This window comes from Myotis myotis, unplaced genomic scaffold (assembly GCF_014108235.1).
Source record: "Myotis myotis isolate mMyoMyo1 unplaced genomic scaffold, mMyoMyo1.p scaffold_m19_p_17, whole genome shotgun sequence".
NCBI classification, from domain to species: Eukaryota; Metazoa; Chordata; class Mammalia; order Chiroptera; family Vespertilionidae; genus Myotis; species Myotis myotis.
Window position 1 is genome coordinate 2439746 of NW_023416321.1, and position 26142 is coordinate 2465887.

At 51.8% G+C, this 26142-nt stretch overlaps 1 protein-coding gene across 3 annotated transcripts in view; it reads left to right on the plus strand.

Moving 5' to 3' along the window:
• The first annotated feature begins 1068 nt into the window (after positions 1-1068).
• Positions 1069-26142, plus strand: part of RNF157 (ring finger protein 157) — a 68048-nt gene continuing 42974 nt past the window's right edge. For 2 of the 3 annotated variants that reach the window (XM_036340752.1, XM_036340754.1), the window contains exons 1-2: positions 1071-1328; positions 17206-17324. In XM_036340752.1, the coding sequence (XP_036196645.1) occupies positions 1241-1328; positions 17206-17324 (207 nt within the window). In that variant the 5' untranslated portion in view covers positions 1071-1240. Of the gene's footprint in view, positions 1329-17205; positions 17325-26142 lie in introns of all 3 variants that reach the window. The other variant, XM_036340753.1, reaches the window with a different exon arrangement.

Below are 26142 nucleotides of genomic sequence, written 5' to 3' on the forward strand. Positions count from 1 at the left end.
GGGGGCCTACGCTCCGAGCTGGACGACCCACCTTGTTGAAGAATTGGGAACGCGTGATCTCGCAGCTGGAGTTTTTGCTGATCAGTCCGCCCTCTCAGGAAAACACACACAAAATACACCAGACCCACAGGTAAAAAGAAAAGGTCTGAAACACAGGCAGTGTCTGTAATTAAGCTTTGGGGTGACGTCTTCTGTCTGTCCACGCTCCCCACCGGTGGGGGTGGGGTTTTGGAACCAGGCCTTCCCCAAGTTTCCAAAAGAGACAGCCGGGGCTTGGGTGTCTTTATTTATTTATTTTTTTAAATATATTTTTATTGATTGCAGAGTGGAAGGGAGAGGGAGAGAGAGCCAGGAAATCAATGATGAGAGAGAATCATTGTTTGGCCGCCTCCTGTAGCCCAACACACGGGATATGCCCTGACGGGGAATCGAACCTTGACCTCTTGGTTCATAGGGGGACGCACAACCACTGAGCCAGGCGGTCCAGGCCTGGCTGTCCACATCGCACCTCGGGCCGACACCCTCCTCAGCTCAGGGCAGCCGCGCTGGCCCGGGACCCGTGAACAGCATTGCAGGGTCAGCCGTTTGCAGGTGCTGCCCGAGATGGCGACGTGGTCCCCGCGGGTCACCGGCACTGGTCACCCCTGGGTGATGTGGTCGGCGGAGCACTTTGGGGTTGAGGCGCCTACTGGGGGGTGAGATGGTCCCCGATACCCCTCTGCGAGCGCCCCTCTGCGGGGTCCTGACCATCACCGCCGGCTCTGCAGATGCTGCGCTGGGCTGCCTCGCGTGTGGGGGACAATGCGGGGCGAACTGGGCCGGCCTCGCGCCCCCGGTAACCTGAGCCGGGCGAGCAGTCTCCGGCCGACCCCGCGCCCCCCGCCCCGCCCCGCCCCGGCCGGCGGCCCCTCCGCCGCATCCCGCCGCCCATTGGCTGGCGCCGCGCGGCCGCTCCCGCCCCGCCGCGCCATTGGCCGTGGCCGCCGCGGTCCCGGCGCGGAGCCGCCGCTGACATCACGCGTCCCGAGGCGGCGGCGCCCCCGGCCCCCCGCAGCCCCCCTCGCGCGGCGCCCGGCGTGCGGGGCGGAGGATGGTGCGCGGCGCGCCCCGGGCTCCCCGCCGCCAGCGCCGCAGCGCCGAGGCCGAGGCCGAGCCGGCCGCCCCGGGCAGGCGACCCCCGCTCCGGGCGCGGGGCGAGCGGCCGCGCTGAGACGCCTCGGGCGGCGCGGGCGCCGCGGCCATGGGCGCCCTGACCAGCCGACAGCACGCGGGCGTGGAGGAGGTGGACATCCCGGCCAACTCCGTGTACCGCTACCCGCCCAAGTCCGGTGAGGGCGGGTGGGGCCCCCGGGCTGGGGAGGGGGTCGCGGCGCTGCGGGGCGGGGGCCCTGGGCGCCCTGGGGACCGAGCGGCCCCCGTGGCTGCAGAGCGACCCTGGAGCGGCCGGTCGCTGCGGGCGCGCAGGGGTGTGGAGGGGCTGGGGGGTCGCGGCGGTGGGCGGCCTGCGCTCACGTTGTGCTGTGACAGCGACGCGTGCCCGGGGCCTGCGGCTCCCGAGGGGCGGGGTGCCCAGGGCGCGGGCGGGTTCCCTTCCTTCCCTGCCCAGACCCCCTTTTCCCTGGGGAGCTGCAGGCAGGGGAGGCGCGCCTGGCATGGGAGACAGGCACCTGTGCTGGGTGCTGGGTGCTGGCCCTGGCCGAAGCCAGGCCCCGAGGGGCACAGGCGCGGGTTTGCGTTGGGTTTCTCATGGCTGCTGGGGCTGCTGAGGCCGACAGTGCGCGTGCGGTGCTGCTGCGTTTCCAGAGGCTGGAGGCGGGGGTGGGGGTGGGGGTGGGGGTAGTGGGGGGGGGTGTTCAGCAGGAAGGGTTGGGATGGGAAGGGTCACAGTCACCCCGCTGGACGGCCCCTTTGCCCGAGCCGCAGCGAGCCCGGGTTGGGATGGGGGCGCCTCTGGGTCGGGCGCAGGTGTTGAGGACGGACAGACGTACCTGCTTGCTGTCAGGAGCCATGGACTCAAACACCAATGTGGCCGAGGCATCCGAGTTGCAGGGGATTTTGACAGCAGAGGAGAGAGACTCGCCAGTAGCTGGAGCGCCCGCCAGCCCTGAGCTGCTGGTGCCTGCCCAACTGCTCCGTTCCTTGCTTCCTCCAGGACTTTAGGGGACCCCTGGCCGCCCCTTTCTCCGTGGCTCGGGCCCTGATGAGGCCGGCGGCGACTTTGGCGAGGTGTCAGGGTTGGGCAATCGGATAAAGGCTTGCTAATGAGAGGCGCCGGTTCCCGCAGTGCGTCCGCCCTGGTCGTGCCAGGTGAAAGCGGGGACCAGACAGCGAACCTGCGGGGCGCAGAGCGTCTGCCGGAGTCGCGCTCCTCGCTGCGTCTGTGCCAGAGCGTGAGCCCTGCGGTCATGCCTGTGCTTGGAGCTGTTTGGGCACCGGCTGGGGCGAAGCTGTGGCTCATTCGAGATTTAATCACGCTCTGGTCAGCGGTTCTCAACCTGTGGGTCGAACGACCCTTTCACAGGGGTCGCCTAAGACCATCGGAAAACGCATATAAAATTACGTACTGTTTTTGTGATTCATCACTATGCTTTAATTATGTTCAATTTGTAACAATGAAATTGGGAAGGTTGAGAACCCCTGCTTCTAGCTAATCATGACTGTGAAACCGGTGCTAAAGGAAGCACACGTTTTGCTTGTTAACAGATGAAGATAAGCACAAGTCCGTACTTGTGAAAATTTTTTTTTTCTTCTGAAATCACTTAGCTTTTACCGATCAGGAAATGGAGCGTGCTTTGCTGAGTGTGGAGTTTTCGGTGGTTGGCTGCCGCCTCCTTCACCTGTGGGAATTAGGTGGGCAGTTCGCTGGAACGCTGCTCCCCGAAGGATCCTGATAGAAGTATGGATCTTGGGTGATGGTAATGAAAGGGTGATGGACCGAACTAAAACTTTTCTGCCCAGTCTGCATTGACCTATGGACCATGAGGTCACGGTTCAGTTCCGGTCAGGGCACATGCCCGGGTTGCGGGCTCAATCCCCAGTAGGGGGCGTGCAGGAGGCAGCTGATCAATGATTCTCTCTGATCATTGATGTTTCTCTCTCTCTCTCTCTCTCTCTCTCTCTCTCTCTCTCTCTCTCCCTTTCCCTCTCTCCCCCCCTTCCTCTCTGAAATGAATAAAAGTATATTAAAAAAGCAGCACCAAAAAGTTTTCTTAGCCAACACACTCAGTGTCTGTAGTCTTAAACAATCCTCTCCACGCTACCAATTTTTTAAAGTTTTACCTAATTGTTACTCATTTTTAGTCGGAAATATTGTATTCGAGAAATCTTTGCATCAAGTGGACCAAGTTATTTATGTTGAAGGCGAAACACAGAAAACAGGAACCGGAACCTTTGTGTGCTTGGAAATCTGAGTGAACTTGCACGTGTGCCCCCATCTAGTGGCATCTCCCACACTTCATCTGATCTTCGCATTGACCTGGCTCTTCGTGGGGTTACAGTGTTTAGAGCTGAAAGGGATCTTTGAGAGAAGGTGGCCAAGACCCACTCATTTCACCAGCAGGAAAACGGAGGCCCAGAGAAATGAATTGGTTTGGCCAGGATGACCCTAGAGGTAGGGCTTTTTTATTTTTTAAATATATTTTTATTGATTTCAGAGAGGAAGGGAGAGAGAGAGAGAGAGAGAGAGAGAGAGAAACATCAATGATGAGAGAGAATCATCCATCAGCTGCCTCCTGCACGCCTCCCACTGGGGATCGAACCTGCAACCTGGGCATGTGCCCTGATGGGGAATTGAACCGTGACCTCTGGTTCATAGGTCGATGCTCAACCAACGAGCCATGTCCGACGGGCTAGGGCTCTTTTTTAAAAAAAGGTTTTTTTAATTGATTGATTTGAGAGAGAGAAACATCGGTTTGTTCCATTTATGCATTCATTGGTTGCTTCTTTTTTTTAAAAAAAAATAATTGTTTTTAATTGCTTGACATTTGTGTTTCTTTGACCTTGCCATCACAGTACTTGCCCATTTTTTTAAAATATATTTTATTGATTCTTTACAGAGAGGAAGGGAGAGGGACAGAGAGTTAGAAACATCGATGAGAGAGAAACATCGATCAGCTGCCTCCTGCACACTCCCCACTGGGGATGTGCCCGCAACCAAGGTACATGCCCCCGACCGGAACCGAACCTGGGACAATTGAGTCTGCAGGCCGATGCTCTATCCACTGAGCCACACCGGTCAGGGCCATTGGTTGCTTCTTGTCTGTGCCCTGCCTGACCGAGGACCAAACCCGCAACCTTGGCGCATGGGGACGCGCTCTAACCAACTGAGCCACCCGGCCAGGGCGGTGCTCTTATAACCCATCAGCCTCTGCCTTTCACAAGGAATTCGATTTTGAACTTGTCCTTGATGACTTGTGGAATGGAGGCTGCTCTGCCTCAAAACTGGAACAGAACTCAGAGTCCTGTCCCTGCTGAGGAGTCCGACTGGGTTGGTGTCGAGTCTTATCCTGAGTTCTGGTTCCGACAGAGCAGCACAGAGCCGGCTCCCCCAGGGGTGCAGTGGGAGGCCTGAGACTCCCCTGCCTGTGGAGCAGCTGTCCCAGGACAGCACCGTCCTCTGTCCCAGGGTGATGGGCTCAGCGCCCAGCACAAGTTGCTTTTTGGTTTTTGTATTTTTTTTTAAGGCAACCCGCCCGGCCTCTTTGCTCAGTGTTTAGAGCACCAGCCCTCGGACAGAAGGGTCTCGGGTTCGATTCCAGTCAAGGGCACATACGTGGGTTGCAGGCTCAGTCCCTGGCCCCAGTCGGGGTGTGTACGAGAAGCAACCAGTCAATGTGTCTCTCTCACATCGATGTTTCTCTCTGTCTCTCCCCCTCCCTTCCACTCTCTCTAAAAATCAATGGAAAAATATCTTCTGGTGAGGATTCACAGTATAAATAAATAAATAAGGAAACCTTTAGCTTTGTATGTGCATGAGCGGGAAACATTGGGACCCTTCAGTCCGTCCGCAGGCTGATGCTCTATCCACTGAGCCAAACCCGTTAGGGCTCCCTCCCCCCCCCCCTTTTTTTTTTTAACATAATCTCCTATTGATGAATATTTGGGAGATTTTCAGTCTTTTACTATTGCAAACAATGCAGCCACGATTAATGTACGCATTGTTCTTAGGTGATGGTTTTGTTAAGCTATGAATACTAATCAGTTAAGTAACAGAAGGTGTGGTGGGAGTTCGTTCCTCTGTAGCACGTCTGCATTCGCCTAGGAAGCTGTTTAAATAGCACTGTTCTGCATCTGGTTAGGTCTTTGTCGTATTTTCTTTTTGATTTTTATTGATTTTAGTGAGAGAGAAACATTGATTTGTTGTTCCGCTTACTTGTGCGTTCGTTGGCTGAGTCTTGTGTGCGCCCTGCCTGACCAGGGAGGGATTGAGCCTGTAACCTTGGCGCATCAGGACCCTCACCCACTGAGCTACCTAGTCAGGGCCAGGGCCAGGGCCAGGGCCAGGTCTTTGTTTTTAATCCCTACTCTAGGATATGTTTTATTGGAGCGAGAAGGGAGAGGCAGAGAGAAAGAAACATGGATGTGAATCGGTTGCCTCCTCTATACACCCCAGGCAGGGGTCGAACCTGCAAGCTGGGCATGTGCCCTGACCGGGAATTGAACCCGTAACCTCTCAGTGTCCAGGATGATGCTCCAACTGAGTCACTCCGGCCAGGGTAGGTCTTTGCCATTTTTTAGTTAGAAGCTCAACATGCTACTGAATCCTTCTCTCAGATCTTTGCCTCTTTAAAAGCCCACACTCGTTTGTTCAGCAAAGGTGTGACCGTGCTGAGGTGGTGGTTTTTAGCGCATGTGTGCCCATCTTTCGAAGGGGACAGCCATATTGATACGAGTCGTTAGGCCTGTTTCCTCTCTCCTGGAAGAAACGGACATGCTATGAAGACCGTCTAATTCACTTCAGCTTAGCACCTGGCGCATCTAGTTCATTTCCTGCTACGTATTTGAGCAAATTGAAAAATAGGAGTCATTCATTTTGCTCAGATGTTAAGACGTAAACACATAAAAATTCCGAATGGCCCGGCTGGCGTGGCTCGGTGGTTGAGCGTCGACCTATGAACAAGGAGGTCACAGTTCGATTCCCTATCAGGGCACATGCCTGGGTTGTAGGCTCGATCCCCAGTGTGGGGCCGTGCAAGAGGCAGGCGATCAGTGATTCTCTCTCACCATTGGTGTTTCCATCTCTTTCTCCCTCTCCCTTCCTTTCTGACATCAATAAAAACATATTTTAAAAATAAATAAAAATTCAGAATGGTCATCAGAGTCCTGAGCAGCTAACATCATCCTTCTCCAAATTTTTGTTATATTAAGCGTACATTTGCTCGTCACATGGGTTGGTCTGGTGGCAGGAGCAGTTTTTAAAACACGGGCAATGAGCCCTTGCCTGTCACGTAGTTATAAAAGTTTCCCTTAGCGTTTAGGCGCATCAGTTGGGACTTAAGAATATGGAACTTACTGCCTATTAAAGAATTACTTGGCCCGGCCGGTGTGGCTCAGTGGTTGAGCATCCACCCAGGAACCAAGAAGTCACTGGTTCCATTCCTGGTCGGAGTGCCTGCCCAGGCTATGGGCTCGGTCCCCAGGGGGGCGTGCAGGAGGCAGCCGACCAATGATGTTCCTCTCTCACCGATGCTTATGTCTCTCTATCCCTCTCCCTTCCTCTCTCTCTAAAGATCAATAAAAACATATATAAAAAAAAAAAAAGAATTTGGTTCTGCCACAGTTTGATCCTTTAGCTAAAAATAAGTAGGTTCCTGAAATTTGTAGTAAATACGTTTAGTCCCAGGAAAAAAAACCCACCACAAAGTTGCTCTGTTTAATGGTGACGTCATCAGACCGAGAAGCCAAATGCTACCAGTACTTTTCTAAACACTTAAAGGCGGGAAGCTGTTACTTGGGAAAATTCCAGTGGGTTTTTTTTTCTTTCTTTTTTTCTACTTCATTGAGAGCAGACGGATTGCTTTCACTTCTTGATTTTGTCTTAAGATGCAGGCCCTCTGATTTCCCTGTGTGACGGCGGCTGTGTTCTTTGTCCCATAGCATCTCTTTTCTCTCTCTGTTACCGTCGTGGCATTACGGAGCACCTGCTGTGTGCCGTGCAGGGCGCTCTGTGCCAGGGTATGGATTCCGGCCCTGTGCCCCGGGACTGTGGTGCCTCCGGCGAGCAGCAGGACAGACGCCCTAAAATCAGCTTGTCACTCACGCTGCGGGGCGTGGCACAGCGGGAGCGTGGACAGCACACGCTCTTTGGTGGCTGTGAGTCAGGGCTCTCCAGAGAAACAGAATATATGTCATGTAGTGGCTCATGGGATCGTGTGGGCGGGCAAGTCCACACTCCGTAGGGCAGGCTGGCGGCCGGCGGCATGTCTGGGGTGCCGTCTGAGGCAGAATCCTTCTGCAGGCCGCCTCGGTTGTTGCTCTTAAAGTCTTCAGCTGGTTGGATGAAGCCCCCACATGATCAAGGGTTTATCTCTTTTTCTTAAAGTCGGCTGATTATAGAGCCCTGGTCAGTGTGACTCAGTTGAGTGTTGTCTCAGGCACCAAAAGGTTGCCGGTTCGATTCCCAGTCAGGGCACATGCCCAGGCTGCAGGTTGGAGTGTGTATGGGAGTCAACCGATCGATGTTGCTCTCCACATCGATGTTTCTCTCTCTCTCCCTCTCCCTTCCTCTCGCTCTCTCAAATCAGTAAAAACATATTTAAAGCCCTAACCAGTTTGGCTCAGTGGGTAGAGCATCGGCCTGAGGACTGAAGGGTCCCAGGTTCGATTCCGGTCAAGGGCATGTACCTGGGTTGTGGGCACATCCCCAGTGGGGGATGTGCAGGAGGCAGCTGATTGATGTTTCTCTCCCATCGATGTTTCTAACTCTCTCTCTCCCTTCCTTTCTGTAAAAAATCAATAAAAAATATATTTTTAAAAAAGAAAATATTAAAAAAAACATATTTAAAGAAAATAAAGTCAGTTGATTCTAGATACCGGTCACATCTGCAGTTACCCTCACAGCAACATCTAGACTAGTGTGTACCCGAGGCCAGCACCATAGCCTAGCCACGTTGATACCTAAAATTTAACGTCGTGGCTTCCACTTTAATGATTCTTACTACATAAATGCTAAGCTTGAATTTTTAGTTGCTGAAAAAGTGTACTATGAAAAAAAATTTTTTTAAACCAAAATGTACAGTCTTTAAAAATCATTATTTAAAAAGTATGCTCCTGCCCTGGCTGGTTGCTCAGTGGTTAGAGCGTTAGCCTGCAGACCGAAGGCTTGCAGGTTCTATTCTCCGTCAAGGGCACGTACCTCAGTTGCAGGCTCAATCCCTGGACCTGGTCGGGGCATATTTGGGAGGCAGCCAATTGATGTGTCTCTCTCACATGGATGTTTCTCTCTCTCACTCCCCCTCCTCCCTCTCTTCCACTCTCTCTCTAAAAAAAAAAAAAAAAAATCAGTGGAAAAAATATCCTCAGGTGAGGATTAAAAAAAGAAAATTATGCTCCTTCCAAAATTTCAGAGCTTATCATCTAGTGTCAGAGGCAGAATGCATGCATACAGAGATAAATAAGAATCCAGAATGTGCCATGACCAAACGGGATTTACCCCAGGAATGTAAGGTTGGCTTAATATCTGAAAACTCAATCCATGTTAATATACTATATTAGTGGAATAAAGGGAAAAAGCCCCACATGATCATCTTAATAGATGTAGACAAGACATTTGACAAAATCCAACACCCATCAGTGATAAAAATGAAAAAATACCCACACCCAAAAGCGTTTATTCGTAGCAGCATTATTCACAATAGCTAAAAGGTGGAAATAACCCAAAAGCCCATCAACTGATGAATGAAACGACTGAGAAATAAAATGTAGTAAGCCCACAGAATGAGGAGTATTTGGTAATAAAAAGGAATGAACTGCTGATATTTGCTACAACATGGGTGAACCTTGAAAACACGGATGCTAAGCCAAAGACGCCAGATGCGTGTTATTGTGTAATCCCTTTATATGAAATGTCCAGAAGAGGCAAATCCAGAGAAACAGAAAGTAGATTACTGACTGCCAGTGGCTGGGGGAGGGGGAAATGAGGAGTGACTGCTAATGGGATCTTTTTAGGGTAATGAAAATGTCCCCAAATTAGAGAGTGGTGAATGGTTACATAACTCTGTGAACATTCTAAAAAACCACGGGATTGTTCCCTTTAAGTAGCTGCTTGTATAGTATGTGAATTATATCACAATAAAATTTTTTTAAATGGACGATATGCCTAAATACAAGAGCTAAAAACTATAAAACCCTACAAGAAGATATGAAAGACAATATTTATTTATTATTATTATTATTTTAATCCTCACCCGAGGATATTTTCCATTGATTTTTTAAAAAATATTTTTTTATTGATTTCAGAGAGGAAGGGAGAGGGAGAAAGCGACAGAAACAACAATGATGAGAGAGAATCATTGATTGGCTGCCTCCTGCATGCCGCCCACTGGGGATCGAGCCCACAACTCGGGCATATGCCCCGACTGGGAATCGAACTGTGACCTCCTGGTTCACAGGTCGATGCTCACCTACTGAGCCATGCTGGCCGGGCTCCATTGATTTTTACAGAGAATGGAAGAGAGAGGGAAAGACAGAGAGAAATATGGATGTGAGAGATAAAAAGTATAATCCATAAAAGAAAAAACTGATAAATTGGATTTCTTCAAAATTGAAAACGTTTCTGCTTTGAGAGATGTTAAGAAGATGAAAAGATAAGCCATCCCCTGAAAGGAAATACTTACAAATCACAAAGAATTTTGTATCCAGCCAAAGCCGGTTTGGCTCAGTGGATAGAGCGTCGGCCTGCGGACCTGGGGGTCCCAGGTTCGATTCCGGTCAAGGGCATGTACCTTGGTTGTGGGCACATCCCCAGTGGGAGATGTGCAGGAGGCAGCTGATCGATGTTTCTCTCTCATCGATGTTTCTGGCTCTCTATCCCTCTCCCTTCCTCCCTGTGAAAAATCAATAAAATATATTAAAAAAAAAAAAAAAGAATGGCTAATAAACACCTGGAAAGATGCTCGCATCAGTAGTTCCTAGAGCGGTACAGTTAAAGCCACAACCACTAAAATAAAAAAGGCAAGATCAAGTGTTGGTGAGAATGCAGAGAAATTGTGACTCTGGCGTATTGCCGACGGGAATGTGAAATGGTACAGCCACTTCGGAAAAAGAGTCTGGCAGTTTCTTAAGAAGCTAAACATCGGTGTATCTTATGGTCCAGCAATTCCACTCCTATGAACCCATCAAAAGAAATGAAGACGCGCATTCATGCAAAGACACGTGTGCAGATAGATGTTCACAGCAGCATTGCTCCTGCCGGTCAGAAAACTGGAAACCACCCAGGTGCCTGCGGGCTGTGAAGGCGTTAACAAAACCAGGTGTATTTGTTCAGGGAAATACCAGTGAGCACTTTAGAAGGATGGACTGCGCCTGCTGCGCAACATGGAGTCACCTCAAGACCAGTAGCGACGTGACAGAAGCCACGTGCAGGCCTGTGGGTGGTGTGGGGCCATCACAGCGAATGCCTAGCAAAGGCAAGTTTGCAGAGAGAGAGCATCGGCCTGAGGCCGGATGGCAGCGGGAGTTGGTTGCAGTGAGGGAACGTCTCGGTAGTCATGCGAAATGTTTGCAACTGGGTCGTGGGGAGAGTGCCCAGTGTCACTGAATTGTACAATAGACAGATTTTATGCTGTGTGTGTTATTCCGCAGTAAAGCTGATTAAAGACAGCGTACAGAGGGCGCTGGCCGGGGTGGCTCTGTTGGTTGGCGTCATCCCATGCACCACAAGGTTGCACTCACCTCGATGTCTCTCTCCCCCTCTCTCTCCCTCTGTAATAGCTTAATAAGGTAAATTCCAAAAACAGATCCTGCCTTCTAAGAGGAGTTCTGGTGCCAGCTCTTAAGATAAAATGCTCTTTAATTCCATCTCCTTCCGGAAGAAAAGGGTATTCATTGAGTTTCAGGCGAAGACGGGATGGCCAGATGGAAAGGTAGGGCGGGTGGTTAAAGATCCGGCCTGAAACGCTAGAGATGAGAGACGACGGTTTGGGAGTCGCGTGTAAGGAAGGAGAAGGCAACAGGTACGAACTGCCCACAGGGTCTGCAGAGGCGTCCATCCCGACAATAATCCTTTTTTGAAAGAGGTTTTATTATCTCTGTTTCCCCAATAAAGACACCGAAGCTCAGCAGTGTTAAATACTTGGTTCTAGGTCACGCGGCCGGAAGACCGAAATACCAGCGTCAGACCCGGCTCCGGCCCAAGTCAAGGCCTTTGCTGCGATTCTGTGAGGGAAGGACCGAGAGGGAGAGGGAGGGACAGGAGGAGGGAGAATGGGAGGGTGGAGGGAGGATTGAGCTCTTAGAGCCGTGACCCTGTTTGTGGCCTGGGCGAGAAGTGGAGCCAGGGAGAGGCAGGAAGAGGCAGAACTGAACGGGGTTTCAGAAGCCGAGGAACAGGGAGCCTCCGGAACGGAGTGGACGTCTTCCGGGAGCTCCTGAGGTGCGTGAGTGAGGGGAAAGGCTGTCGGTCCCGGAAACAGTTTCGGCGGAGTGGTGGGGACCATTGTAAAGCTTTGAGGAGTTACAGGACGTGGGATGGAAGCAGACAGAGGAGGATGGACGGACATACAAACGGATGGATGGATGGGCAAGAGGGTGGACATTAAGGCATGGGAGATGGAGTTTTTATTTTTGAGAATTTTTATGAGTTTATTTAAGCCAAACTAACCAAATATGCCAGGGAGCAGGATCTCAAATGCTCCCTGGAATTTTTTTAAAATATATTTTTATTGATTTCAGAGAGGAAGGGAGAGAGAGAGAGAGAGACAGAAACATCCGTGATCAGCTGCCTCCTGAATGCCCCACACTAGGGATCGAGCTCACAACCCGGCATGTGCCTTTGACCAGAAATCAAGCTGTGACCTCCTGGTTCATAGGTCGATGTTCAACTACTGAGCCACGCCAGCTGGGTTGGAATTGTTTTTTGTATTTGTTTTTAAGTTGGGGAGAGAGCATCCTATATAATAAAAGCCCAATATGCTAAGTGTCCGGTTGTCAGGTGACTGGTCAACTGTTCAACCAATCAAAGTGTAATATGCTAATGATGTGCTAAGGCCACTCAACCGCTCACTATGACGTGCACTGATCACTAGGGGGCAGAGTCAACTGGTCGACCAGTCGCTATGATGTGCACTGACCACCAGGGGGCAGATGCTCCGACCAGTAGGTTAGCTTGCTGCCGGGGTCCGGCCGATCGGGGACTGAGCAAGATGGGCCCGACACGCCCTGGAGCCCTCCCGCGGTCTCTCCCTGGCCCGATCGTGCACGGGTGGGGTCCCTCGGCCTGGCCTGTGCCCTCTCGCAATCTGGGATCCCTCGGGGGATGTTGGAGAGCCAGTTTCAGCCCCATCCTGCAGGGCACCAGATGCAGGGCTCATGGCTGGTGAATGCTGCTGCAGCAGCGGGAACCTCTCCCGATGGGGACTGATTGGGCACGAGCCCGCGGCAGGCACAGCAGGACTGGGATGAGCGGGAGCGACAGGTAGGAGCTGCAGGTGGTGCAGGACTGCGGGTTTTAGCCCGATCCCTGCAGGCCACCTAGAGGGGCCCCATCTGTGCACAAATTCATGCACTGGGCCTCTAGTGTTTATATAATGAGGCAAGTGAAAAGCCAGTGGAGCGAGAGGAATGGAAACGTGGAGAAAGGATGGTTGTTAAGGTCTCAAGGAGGTCAAGGTAGTTAGAGTGAGAGCTCAGGTAGTTAGAATGTTAACCTCGGATGGGGAGGGACACCTTGAGGCCGAGAGGATGGATGGAAACACAGTACTGTGAGGGGCTGCTGGAGGCGGGTTCCGAGGGAGCGCCATGAGGAGGAAGACGGCAGAGGGACCAGGGTCGGGGGTGGGCCTGTGGGAAGGGTTTGGGCCCCGGATGTGTGCTTTGCTCTGGAAACTATTAAGGTAGCAGTTGTTAAATTATATTGTACGGGTTCAGAATAGAATAGAGCCTAGATCTAGGTATATATTGCCTGGTAAAAAGGGCATTTCAAATAATAGTCAATAAATGGTGTTAATAAAGTTTCCTATCTGGAAAAAAAAAAGACTAAATCCTTATCCCACAAGGACATATCCCACATGTAAAAACAATCAAATAACTATCCGTATATATATACATATATTTTAATTTTGTCATTCAGTGGAGATAGTGTGATGGCTCAGAGCACACACAGGCTCTGGAATAAAACCCGCTGGCTTCGGGGCCTGCCGCTGCCTCTTACCGGCTGTGTGACTCTGGACAAATGGCTTAGACTCTCTGTGCATTTGTTTCCTTTTCTGTAAAATGAAAACATCAGTCACCCCTGCCTTAGAGGGCTGCTGCGAGGCGCAAACGGTGCGGTACTTGCCCGCTCAGTGCCGGCCGGTGCGCCTGCAATCCGAGTATCGGCACGTGCTCCGTCAGAACAGCGCGGCCAGGCCGTGAGCGCGCGTGGGAACGGGCTGGGGACATTAGGCGGAGGAGAGCAGCGGGCAGGCCAGTGTGTGTAACACCCCAGTTGGGTTAGAACATAAAAGGCGAGCAGAGAGCTCCGTGCGCAGGGGTTATGAGCACAGGACAGCGGGCAGCCCAGACCAATTGTGGGCCTCGGAGTTACCTCTCATGGAGCTGAATTATCACTTAAAAGAAATGAATTTCTTGGGGTTTCATTGGTTAATAAAATCACATAGGTTTGAGGGGTGCAGTTCTGTAACACATCACCTGTATATTGCGTTGTGTGGTCACCACCCCAAGTCAAGTCTCCTTCCATCACCATGTATCCCCCCTTACCCATGTCTACCTCCCCCACCCCTTCCCCTCTGGTCATCACCGTCCTGTTGTGTGTGTCTGTGAATTTTTTTATTCTGAGGGGGGTTTGCTTAATCCCTTCACCCAGCCCCAAACCCTCCTCCCTCTGACAGCTGTCAGCCTGTGCTCTGTGTCTGAGTCTGTTTCCATTTTGTCTGTTAGTATATTTTGTTCATTAGATTCCACCTGCAAGTGAGATCACATGATGTTTAACGTTCTCTGGCTGGCTCATTTCACGACAGATTTTGAAGATTCCATACAAAAAAATTTTTTAAGAATGTAAATAGCTTCTTAATGATTTTTTATACTGATTGCATGTTCAACAACATTTTGGATATATTAGATATCCAAAATAGTGTGATAAATAAGACATATTAATTTTGCTTGTTCATTTTTACTTTTTTTAAAAATATTTTTTAAAAAATATATATTTTATTGATTTTTTACAGAGAGGAAGGGAGAGAGATAGTTAGAAACATCGGTGAGAGAGAAACATCGATCAGCTGCCTCCTGCACATCTCCCACTGGGGATGTGCCCACAACCCAGGTACATGCCCTTGACCGGAATCGAACCTGGGACCCTTCAGTCCGCAGGCCGACGCTCTATCCACTGAGACAAACCGGTTTCGGCTATTTTTACTTTTGAAAACTGTGGCTATTAGATTTTTTTTTATTTTTATTTTTTTATGATTTCTTTTTTTAATTTATTGTTTATTTTTTTATTTTTTTTTATTGTTTAAAGTATTACAAAGAGTATTACATATGTCTCCTTTTTTTTTTCCCCTGCCCTTGACAATCCCCTGGCCTCCCCTACCCCCCAGTGTCTTATGTCCATTGGTTATGCTTATATGCATGCATACAAGTCCTTCGGTTGATCTCTTACCCCCCCCACCCCCCTCCTGCCCTCCCACCCTCGCCGGCCTTCCTGCTGTAGTTTGACAGTCTGTTCGAGGCAGCTCTGCCTCTGTATCTATTTCTGTTCATAAGTTTATAATGGTCTTTATTACCCATAAATGAGTGAGATCATGTGGTATTTTTCCTTCATTGACTGGCTTATTTCACTTAGCATAATGCTCTCCAGTTCCATCCATGCCGTTGCAAATGTAAGAGTTCCTTCTTTTTTACAGCAGCGTAGTATTCCATCGTGTAGATGTACCACAGTTTTCTAATCCATTCATCTACAGATGGGCACTTAGGCTGTTTCCAGATCTTAGCTATGGTGAATTGTGCTGCTATGAACATAGGGGTGCATATATCCTTTCTGATTGGCGTTTCTGGTTTCTTGGGATATATTCCTAGAAGTGGGATCACGGGGTCAAATGGGAGTTCCACTTTTAGTTTTTTGAGGAAACTCCATACTGTCTTCCATAGTGGCTGCACCAGTCGCTATTAGATCATTTAAAACCACATGTGTGTCTTGCATTTATGTTTTATTGGATAGCACAGGTCTGAGGAAAAGTACGGGTGTCATTTTCTTCCCTGATAAGGAATTTGACTTTTTACCTGGATGTCTTTTTTGCTTTAATACTTTTAAAAAAACACATTTATTTCCTTTTCATTTTTGTATCGTTTTTTTGAGAGAGAGAGAGAGAGAGAGAGAGAGAAACTGATCCATTGCCTCCCACAATGTGCCCTGACCAGGGATGGCACCCCGTAACCTGAGTGTGTGCCCGGACTGGGAATCGAACCTGCCGCCTTTCGCCATATAGGAGGACGCCCAACCACCTGAGCACTCCCGCCCGGCACTGGGGCAAGTTTCAGAGGGCTCCATTCCCAAGAAAGGAGAAAGCCGAACGTTGATGAATTCCTTTTTTCCTTTTGGCTGGTGAGGTATTCTTTGAATACCAGGGGAGATCAGCTTTGTAAAGGGACGCGGTGTGGACTCTTCTACTGAAATGAAAAATTCTCTTTTCATCCGTGAATTATCGACCCTCATTGTGGTCTGTCTATTTGGGCTCTTGATTTTAGATGCAAAGCAAAACTACAGTTAGCTCTACGCTATGTTCTTGATCATTTCTTTTCTTTTAATATTATCCCCAAAGGGGGTGCATTTCCAATAGAAGCCTGGCACCTTCTCTAAGCCCTTGCCCCGCCCCCAGGCCATTGGTGCTTTTCTCTAGCTAGGAGCCTGTAAGCTGATGATCCGTGCTTGTCACCGTCCCCATCCCTCACCTGACCGCTCCCAGGTCCTGGCGACTCGGCGTGTCCCGCGCTGAACTCAGCCTGCTGCACGCCAGGCACCAACCCTGCTTCCCACCATTCCCTATTCATGATTTGGGCAAGCCACCCATCAACGTAAACTCTTCACTTTTCTAAGTTCACCTCATGTATAATAAATATATAATTTCTCCATAAATACATAACGTATAGAAAATATATTTCACTAAGGGTCAGCTTTAAATGGCTTGATGACTTGAGATGGCTGCTTCTACTCGAGGCACCTCCCCGCTCTATAAATTATGCACTTGGAAAATAGGGCCTGTAAGTGCTGGCCATCAATAATTGATCATCAAGCTTTCCTAAATGATGGCTTGCCCAGTGGCATCCCGGCAGATGGCTGCTCCCTGTGGCTTTACGTTTGGATGGGGAATTGTCTAGCGTTTGCTTTGATTCGGGCTGCGATGGCTCTCGAAGAATCTTTCCTTGTTTGTTGTTTAATTAAAGAATCACCTGGCCTGGCCGGTGTGGCTCAGTGGTTGAGCGTCAGCCTGTGAACCAGGAGGTCACTGCTTGATTCCCGGTCAGGGCACAGGCCAGGGTTGCTGGCTTGATCCCCAGTAGGGGGCGTGCAGGAGGCAGCCGGTGGATGATTCTCTCTCATCATTGATGTTTCTATCTCTCTCTCCCTCTCCCTTCTTCTCTGAAATCAATAAAAACATTTTTTTAAAAAGATTCCAAAATGCATGGATGACAGAGAATAACCACCTCGAGTTGAAGGGGGGAAAATCAGGAACAAAATGCACATACGTGTTCACTGATGGGCGTCGCGGGGCCTCCTGGTGTTGGGCTGAGGGCAGCGGAGACGGGTCCCGGGACGATCCGGTCAGGATGCCGAAAGGAGAGTGGTGATCTGTGCTGTGTTTGGTGGCGTGGCTTCTCGCTGCTACGGTTTTGCTTCTCTACTTGGTGCCGTGGTCTTGAGTCGAGAGGAGGACGCTGTCCTGGGCGTGGCAGTGGCTCGGGTGATGGGTAGGGGGCCCACGTCTCCCTGAATCGGCGCCTGTCCTGGCCTAGTCGGCTGGGTGTCATTGGCTCTCGTGTCTCCCTCTCCAGGAAGCTACTTTGCCAGCCACTTCATCATGGGAGGAGAGAAGTTCGACTCGGCCCACCCCGAAGGCTACCTGTTTGGAGAGAACAGCGACCTGAACTTCCTGGGGAATAGGCCCGTGGCGGTATGGCTCACCATGTGCTGCACGTGGGGGTGAGGCCGCTCCCTGCGGGGCCGGTCCCGTGTCTGTGGCTTGGTCTGAGTTAAGGGGGTCCCGGGAGACAGATGGGGGGTCCTGGGAGGCAGGTGGGGGTCCCAGGAGGCAGGTGGGGGTCCCGGGAGGCAGGCGGGGGTCCCGGGAGGCAGATGGGGGGTCCTGGGAGGCAGGTGGGGGGTCCTGGGAGGCAGGTGGGGGTCCTGGGAGGCAGGTGGGGCCCTGGGAGGCAGGCGGGGGTCCCGGGAGGCAGAGGGCGCCTCCACTGGCGGAGCTGGGTCGCTGGCACTAGGAGCTGAGCCGTCCCAAGGCCACGGGCGTCTGCCTGAGGGTGAGGCTGGCTCCCAGAAGCCAGGTCTCCGCGGGGTTCAGACTCGTCCTCGGTGCCGCTCCGCCGACAGCCCTGGCCCAGCGCCAGCTCGCGATCCTGCCTTTCCTTCCCTCTTGAGCGCGCTTATCACCGTAGAAACGTTTACTGCCCCGTCTCGCCCTGTGTGTCACCTGCCTTCCCTTACAGCGGCTCTCAACCTTCCTAACGCCGCGACCCTTTAACACAGCTCCTCATGTTGTGGTGACGCCCAATTTCATTGTTACAAATTGAACATCATTAAAGCATAGTGATTCATCACAAAAACAGTATGTAATTATATATGTGTCTTCCGACGGTCTTAGGCGACCCCTGTGAAAGGGTCGTTCAGCCCCCAAAGGGATCGCGACCCACAGGTTGAGAACCGCTGCTGTAGGAGGTGAGTCTGTGGGGCCAGGACTTACCCTCACGGTCGTTTCGCGGCACCAGAACGAAGCCTGCGCGTAGCGATAGCCCCTAACACACGTTTCCTGAACGAATGACGGAGACGGTGCCCTCGGGGTCCGCGTTGACGTGAGGCTCCGTCTCTCTCAGTCCCTTCGGCTCATCCGCCATTGTCTGGAGGTTCCCTGCACCCAGCAGGAGGCTTTGGAATAGCAGCTGCCGTGGCTGTGGACGGGCTGCGGAAGGTCCTGCACTCCGGACATTATCTCTATCTTCATAAAGGCCCACCCGTCAGCGGAGCTAGCGTCAGTCCCATTCTGTGAGCGAGTGAACTGAGGTTCCGGGAGGTGAAGGACAGAAGCGGCGTCGATGAAGGGCTGTTCTAAGTGTTTCCCGTAAAATTCTCCCGAAGTCACGTGACCAGGCGCCAGGCCACCAGCAGCCCTTCTCGCCGCGCCTTCCATCGCTCCCATCCCCGCCTCCCTCCAGGACCCCGTGCAGCGGGGCAGGCAAAACCCAGGAGCAGGGGATGTTTAAACAGCAGCGAAGGCCCGAGGGAGGGCCTCTGGGAGCGGAGCAGGCGCGGGCGGGCGTTGCCTCGGGGCTGGTGCTGAGAGGAGGGGGCGGGCGGGCGGGCGGGCGGCGAGCCTTCGAGAATGGCTGGGTTGTCCGCGAGGGTGAGGAAGGGCTTGCCAGGAGCGAGGCGCGCGAGCAGAACTGAGCACACGTTTACCCAGCGACTGCTGTGTGCCAGGTGCTGTGGTGGGCGCAGGGGGCAAGGCTGACATGCGCATGGCTTGCTCCTCCCTGGGACAAACGGACACCAGGCGGCCGAGTGGGCATCTCCTGGTGGCGACATACAGTGGGCCAAGTCGGTGGGGCTCCGCTCGCCCGCGGTTTCTGTCTCCCTCCTGTCGGCCCTGGGGGGGACCGATGATTCACAGGCAGGTGCATCCCTGGAGAGGTTTTATTTTTCTTCTTTTTAAAAAAATATATTTCTTTATTGATTTCAGAGAGGAAGGGAGAGGGAGGGAGAGAGAGAAGCATCAATGATGAGAGAGAATCATGGCCGCTGCCTCCTGCACGTCCCCTACTGGGGATCAAGCCCACAGCCCGGGCCTGTGCCCTTGGCCGGGATCAAGCCTGGGACCCTTCAGTCTGCAGGCCGACGCTCTGTCCACTGAGCCACACCAGCCAGGGCGAAGCTTTATTTTTCACGAAGATTAATCTGGTGATGGTCCTCCACCTTGAGCTGTAACTAAAAAACATTTTTGTTGGTGGCGGCTCTATTTCCTTCCTTTTTATCTGGGGTTGACCCTTCTTACAGTCCTTTGGCCAGCAGTGGCGCAGCGGTATTTTCAAAATACCAAGTCCTGCTTGGCCAGTGCGGCTCGGTGGTTGAGCGTCAAACCAGGAACCAAGGGGTCACCCGTTCGATTCCCGGTCAGGGCACCTGCCTGGGTTTTGGGCTCGATCCCCTGTTGGGTGTGTGCCTCTCTCTCACTCATGTTTCTCTCTCTCTCTCTCCCTCCCCCTTCCTCTCTCTTTCAAAATCAATAAAAACAAAAAAACAAAAAACCAACTCCTTCTGGCTTCAAGTGAAGTTCTGCCGGCGAAGCCTAGTGGGACGTCCGCTCTGCGTTTGCTGCGGCTGCTCAGCCGTCGAGGAGAGCGCGCTCTGTTCTGGCCGCGCAGGGACGCGTTTCCTACGGGCGTGCCCCGTGCACCCCTGTCTCCCTTGCTTCTTGCGTCTCTCTGGTGTCACAACAGTTTTTGTTGGTTGGTTGTTTTTTTTACATTTTTGACCTTTTGGGGCATCAAGATGATTTTACAGCAAGTCAGTGCTCGGTTGGGTTCGGGTTGGGGCTCACGCTGGCTGACAGCTTCCCCCGAGTTCCCGGCTGAGCGTCCGCCTCTGCGTGAGCCTGCGGGTGGCTGGTGAGGGGCCTTGACCTCAAGTCCGAGTCTTCTTCCCCACGGAGCCCCCGTGTGGGCCTCTCCGCGGTTGTTCTCATGTAGCAATCGTTACATGTGCCTCACGGTGTGCGGAGCAAGTGTTTTTTCTCAAAAGACATCAAAGTTTTATGTGAGGAAAGCAAGTCAGGACCTCGTCGTTGCCAAATAGTCAGCAGGATGTAAAGTGCGGCTCAGGGAATAGAGTCAATAATGTTACAATAACCCCCTGGCAGCGGGGCTCAGTGGCTGAGCATCGACCTGTGAGCCAGAAGGTCAGGGTTCGATTCCCCGTCAGGGCACATGCCCTGGTTGCGGGCTCCATCCCCAGTAGGGGGCGTGCAGGAGGCAGCCAATCAGGGATTCGCTCTCGTCATTGATCTTTCTATCTCCCCTTCCTCTCTGAAATCAGTTTTGAAAAATGTAATAACTATGCCAGGCGGGGAAGTATCGGGGCAGGGAAGGGGGGAGAGGGGGGGACACTTTGTAAAGTGTCTGATTGTCTAGCCCAGCGGTTCTCAACCTTGGCTGCACATGAGAATCACCTGGGGATCTTTTTTTTTTTTTTTTTTTATTTTTTTAATATATTTTTTATTGATTAAGATATTACATATGTGTCCTTGTCCCCACGTTACCCTCTACCCCCCCCACCCCCCCCTGCTCATGCCCTCACCCCCCCGTTGTCCATGTCCATTGTTTAGGCCTATATGCTTGCATATAAGTCCTTTGGTTGATCTTTCCCCCTTACCCCCACCCTCCCCTACCTTCCCTCCAAGTCCCGACAGTCCAATCAATGCCTCTCTGTCTCTGGATCAGTCCTTGTTCATCAGCTTATGTTGTTCTTTATATTCCACAAATGAGTGAGATCATGTGGTATTTATCCGCTCTCCAGTTCCATCCATGCTGTGGCAAATGGTAAGAGTTCCTTTTTCTTCTTCCTCTTCTTAAAGAATACCTTTCAGCATTTCATATAATGCTGGTTTGGTGGTGATGAACTCCTTTAGCTTTTTCTTATCCGTGAAGCTCTTTATCTGACCTTCTATTCTGAATGATAGCTTTGCTGGATAAAGTAATCTTGGTTGCAGGTTCTTGCTATTCATCACTTTGAATATTTCTTGCCAGTCTCTTCTGGCCTGCATGGTTTCTGTTGAGAAATCAGCTGACAGTCGTATGGGTACTCCCTTGTAGGTAACTGACTGTCTTTCTCTTGCTGCTTTTAAGATTCTCTCTTTATCTTTTGCTCTTGGCATTTTAATTATGATGTGTCTTGGTGTGGTCCTCTTTGGATTCCTTTTGTTTGGGGTTCTCTGCGCTTCCTGGACTTGTAAGTCCATTTCTTTCACCAGGTAGCGGAAGTTTTCTGTCATTATTTCTTCAAAAAGGTTTTCAATATCTTGCCCTCTCTCTCCTTCTGGTACCCTTATAATTCTGATGTTGGTACGCTTGAAGCTGTCCCAGAGGCTCCTTACACTATCTTCATATTTTTGGAATCTCTTTTCTTTTTTCTTTTTCGGTTGGGTATTTTTTGTTTCTTTGTATTTCAAATCTTTGACTTGATTCTTGGGATCCTCTTGTCTGCTGCTGGATCTCTGTAAATTATTCTTTATTTCAGTCAGTGTATGCTTAATTTCTAGTTGGTCCTTTTTCATGTCCTCCATGGTCTCACTATACTTATTGAGGGATTCATTAACTTTATCGGCAGTTTCCATAAAATTCTTGAAAAACCTTATAAACGTGGCCTTGAACTCTATATCCAATCGTTTGCTTTCCTCCATTTCTGCCATTTGTGACCTGTTTCTTTGTCTCCGCATTTTGGCTGCTTCCCTGTGTTGATAGAATGGCCCTGCGCGCCAGGTGTCCTGTAGGGCCCAGTAGCTCAGCCTCCCCAGTTACCTGGGGTGGACACTCTTGGTGCACTCTTGGTGCCTTGGTTGTTGTAGAATCACTGGGAGGAATTGACCTCCCGGCCAATTGGCTGTGAGAATCAGCTGTGTCTAAAGTGGGAGAACTTCTGTGCTGAAGACACCCTTCTGGGGCAAGACTTGCTTCAGTGGGGCTTTGGTGCTCACTGAGTCTGCTCCCTGAGTGCGTCCCTTATGGATCTGAGGAGTTGCAGTCTGGATGGCCCCCCTCTGACCACTGGGTACAGTGGCTCCTGGATCTAAGGAGGTGCTAATTCAGCCTCTGCCTGAGGCCACACAGCAGGAGCCACGAAGAGGCTCAGCTGTGAAGCAATGCAAGCCGCTGCGGGGCCTTGGGCCTTCTCTTGGAAGTTCCGGGTCTGCCTGGCTGGGCTGCAGTTAGGTACATTCACATGCAAAAGCCTCTGCCGCAGCCTGGGTGGGGCGGGGTCTCAGGGAGTCAAAGGGCGGATCAAGGAGCTATGGCTGATTCTCCGCCCGGAGTCGCGGGTCTCAGTGACCTGCTAATTGCTGCAAGCACCTCTGAGGGAAAGCCGTCTTCAAGTTCGCCCGCTGCCGGACAGACCAGCTTCTCCCCGTATGAGTCCTGGGTCCCCAGAGACTTCCCGGAACCGGAGTTCAGAGCTGTCGGGAGCTTGTGATTCCAAAAAGACAGCCGCGTCCTCAGGCGCCACCCCCTTTCCTCGCGCGCGCGAGCCGCCGTACCTCTGCACTTCACCTCCGCAGCGCCTCTGGCTCTCAGCGTGCTTTTCTTTCCTTCTAGTTGTGGAATTTACACTCAGCCAGCCTTCCTGTTGTTCTGGATGATGTTTGCTCAGTCCTTTGCGGTAATTTTCAATTGTTGTGGGAGGCGACAATTTCCCAGTGTTTACCTATGCCGCCATCTTAGTTTTCTCCCCACCTGGGGATCTTTTTAAAATCCTGATTTCCGGGCCCCATCCTCCGGAAGTTCTGTTTCTTTGTTGCTAATGTTGTGGCCCCACCCCATCACAAAGAAACAGAATTTCCGGAGGGTGAGGCCCAGAAATCAGGATTTTAAAAAGATCCCCAGGTGATTCTCATGTGCAGCCCAGGTTGAGAACCACTGGTCTAGCCACTGTGCCGGACACCTGAAACCGATACAAAATAATATTGAATGTCAACTGTGAGTGAAAAAATTACAAAAAAGAAAGAAAACAAATCCGAGAACTCTGTGTAGGTGGCTAGAAACGGAGTTTAAGAATGAATGCGGCACCCCTCCCCTCCCCTGTGCCAGGTAACGCTCGCCACAGCTAACGCTCATGGCACCCTCGCTGTCTGCCAGGCCGGCGCGCTGAGCGCTTCCCACCTGCCCTCCCCACACCCTAGAGAGGAAGGTTCTCGCCTGACCGCCTGACCGCCTGACCGCCTGACCGCTGAGGAGCCCGAGGCACCAGGAATCTAGACCAGCGGTTCTCAACCTGTGGGTCGCCGCCCCTTTGGGGGTCGAACGACCCTTTCACAGGGGTCGCCTAAGACCATTGGAAAACACATCTATAATGACATACTGTTTTTGTGATTAATCACTATGCTTTAATGATGTTCAATTTGTAACAATGAAATTGGGGGTCACCACAACACGAGGAGCTGTATTAAAGGGTGGCGGCATCAGGAAGGTTGAGAACCACTGATCTGGACGAAGGTTCCAAAGGCCGTGAGCGCCTGCCTGGGGCCTGGAACCCGCCGTCCGGCCCCAGAGCCATGTTGCGGTCAGATCGGTGGACCCGGCCCCCGCCGCATCCTGTGTGGGAGCCGAGCAGGCCATCGAGTGCCCGTGGGCTGTGGCGCGGCGTCTAAAAGTAGACCGCGTGGCAGCATGTTCTCCCGGGGGACTTCTCGAGCGAGTTCTCCGGGTGTGTAATTCCATCCGCCCCGAGCCCCGAGCCCCGGGTCGCCGCCCTGCATCTCAGCTGGTTTAGGGGAGGAGGGAGGCCCAGTGATTGAAGGGCGGGGAGCTGAGCTCCCAAGGCCTGACTTCCACTCTCTAGTGACATATCTCCGTGTCGGCCGGGGGCCTGGGGTTGCCGAGGAAGGAGCAGAAGGAGCACAGCATTTAAAGCCGCCCGGCAGCTCGAGGCGAGAGCAGCTCCCCTTTCCGGAGGGAATGAAGCCGGGCTGCAATGAATTGTTCGATCCAACGGAAAAGCCAAAAGCCGCGGGCTCCCTGGCCTCGGGGACCTGGGTCTTCCCTGGCCTTTCCGAACGATCGGATCGCGCTGAAAGCAGTCTCATTCGCCCTCGCTGGTTTGGCTCCGTGGATAGAGTGCCGGCCCCTGCACTAAATGGTCCCGGGTTCGATTCTGGTCAAGGGCCCATGTCTCGGCTGCAGGCTCGATCCTGTGCGGGAGGCAACCAATCGATGTGTCTTTCTCACATGGATGTTTCTCTCTCTGTTTCTTCCACGCTCTTTCTAAAAAAATAAAATTATAATTATTGAAAAGATAAAAGGAGCCGAAACCGGTTTGGCTCAGTGGATAGAGCGTCGGCCTGCGGACTGAAAGGTCCCAGGTTCGATTCTGGTCAAGGGCATGTACCTGGGTTGCGGGCATGTCCCCAGTAGGGGATGTGTAGGAGGCAGCTGGTCGATGTTTCTCTCTCATCGATGTTTCTAACTCTCTCTCTCCCTTCCTCTCTGTGGAAAATCAATAAAATATATTTAAAAAAAAACAAAAAGATAGCCGAAACCGGTTTGGCTCAGTGGATAGAGCGTCGGCCTGCGGACTGAAAGGTCCCAGGTTCGATTCCGGTCAAGGGCATGTACCTGGGTTGCAGGCACTTCCCCAGTGGGGGATGTGCAGGAGGCGGCTGATCGATGTTTCTCTCTCATCGATGTTTCTGACTCTCTATCTCTCTCCCTTCCTCTCTGTAAAAAATCAATAAAATATATTAAAAAAATAAAAATAAAATAAAAAAAATAAAAACACACACACACATTTAAAAAAAAAGATAAAAGGAGTAGCATTCTGCGGACCATCGCTCCGCCCATGGTGGTACTGTGGAGCAGTACTGAGCTGAGTGACCCCTTGGAGCCACCCTGAAGGTCAAATTTACCGTCGACCCCTTAGGACAGTGATGGCGAACCTTTTGAGCTCGGCGTGTCAGCATTTTGAAAAACCCTAACTTAACTCTGGTGCCGTGTCACATAGAGAAATTTTTTGATATTTGCAACCATAGTAAAACAATGATGTATATTTTTGATATTTATTTTATATATTTACATGCCATTTAACAAAGAAAAATCAACCAAAAAAATGAGTTCGCATGTCACCTCTGACACGCGTGTCATAGGTTCGCCATCACTGCCTTAGGAGCAACCCTGAAGGTCAAATTTACCATCAGGTCTCCAGGGGCGGGTGTAAGGCACTAGTTCAGCATGACGGGCAGAGGGAGGCTGGGATCGGAGGGAGGCTGGGATCCAGATTTCAGGGGGATGGGTGCGTCTCACTGCTCGCTCCCCTCTCTGCAGCCCTGGCACGTCTGTCGCTGGGCTCTCGGGTGACCCAGCTGTGAAGCGAGGGCGGTTTTGACCTCGGAGGCCTGTCCTGCTGGAGAAACGCCAGTCGGGAGGGCCCTGGAGCCTGTTGGCTGTGCCTGCCTCCCTCCCTCCCGGGCGGGTCCCTTCTGCAGCGACGGCCGGCTCTGGGGGGAGAGACTCCCTGGGCTTGAGCGACTGTGAGCAGGGTCTGCAGGGCTCCGTGCTCCGTGGGGGGCAAAGGTCACTGTGTTCCTCCATCCCGGTCATTACACTTAAATAAGGGCCGGCCCTCCCCTGCCTGGCTGGTGGGAGAGCTGGGCTGGTTTTAGCTTCGTGATAGGGTGGTTGCTCTTGTTCTGTCGGCAGATTGCTGCTAGAATCCAAGTTGTTCGGAGGCTTGGTGACCGTGGGGTGCTGTGGGGTGTCCACACCTCGGCGGGGATTGTTACACACGGGAGAGCGTGTCTGTACTGTGAACTGGCAGCAGCCGGAGGAAGCCAGCTCTGTCTCCTCCGAGAGGCAGATGTGCCCCCACCGCCCTGTTTACCAGGGAAAGCAAGTTGCCAGATAGAACGTGGGTCCGACTTCACGCCTGATAGAGGCAGCAGCGTGTGACGGCCTGTGTGTGCTTGTGGGTGCAGAACCGCTACCAGAGGACAATGCACTTGA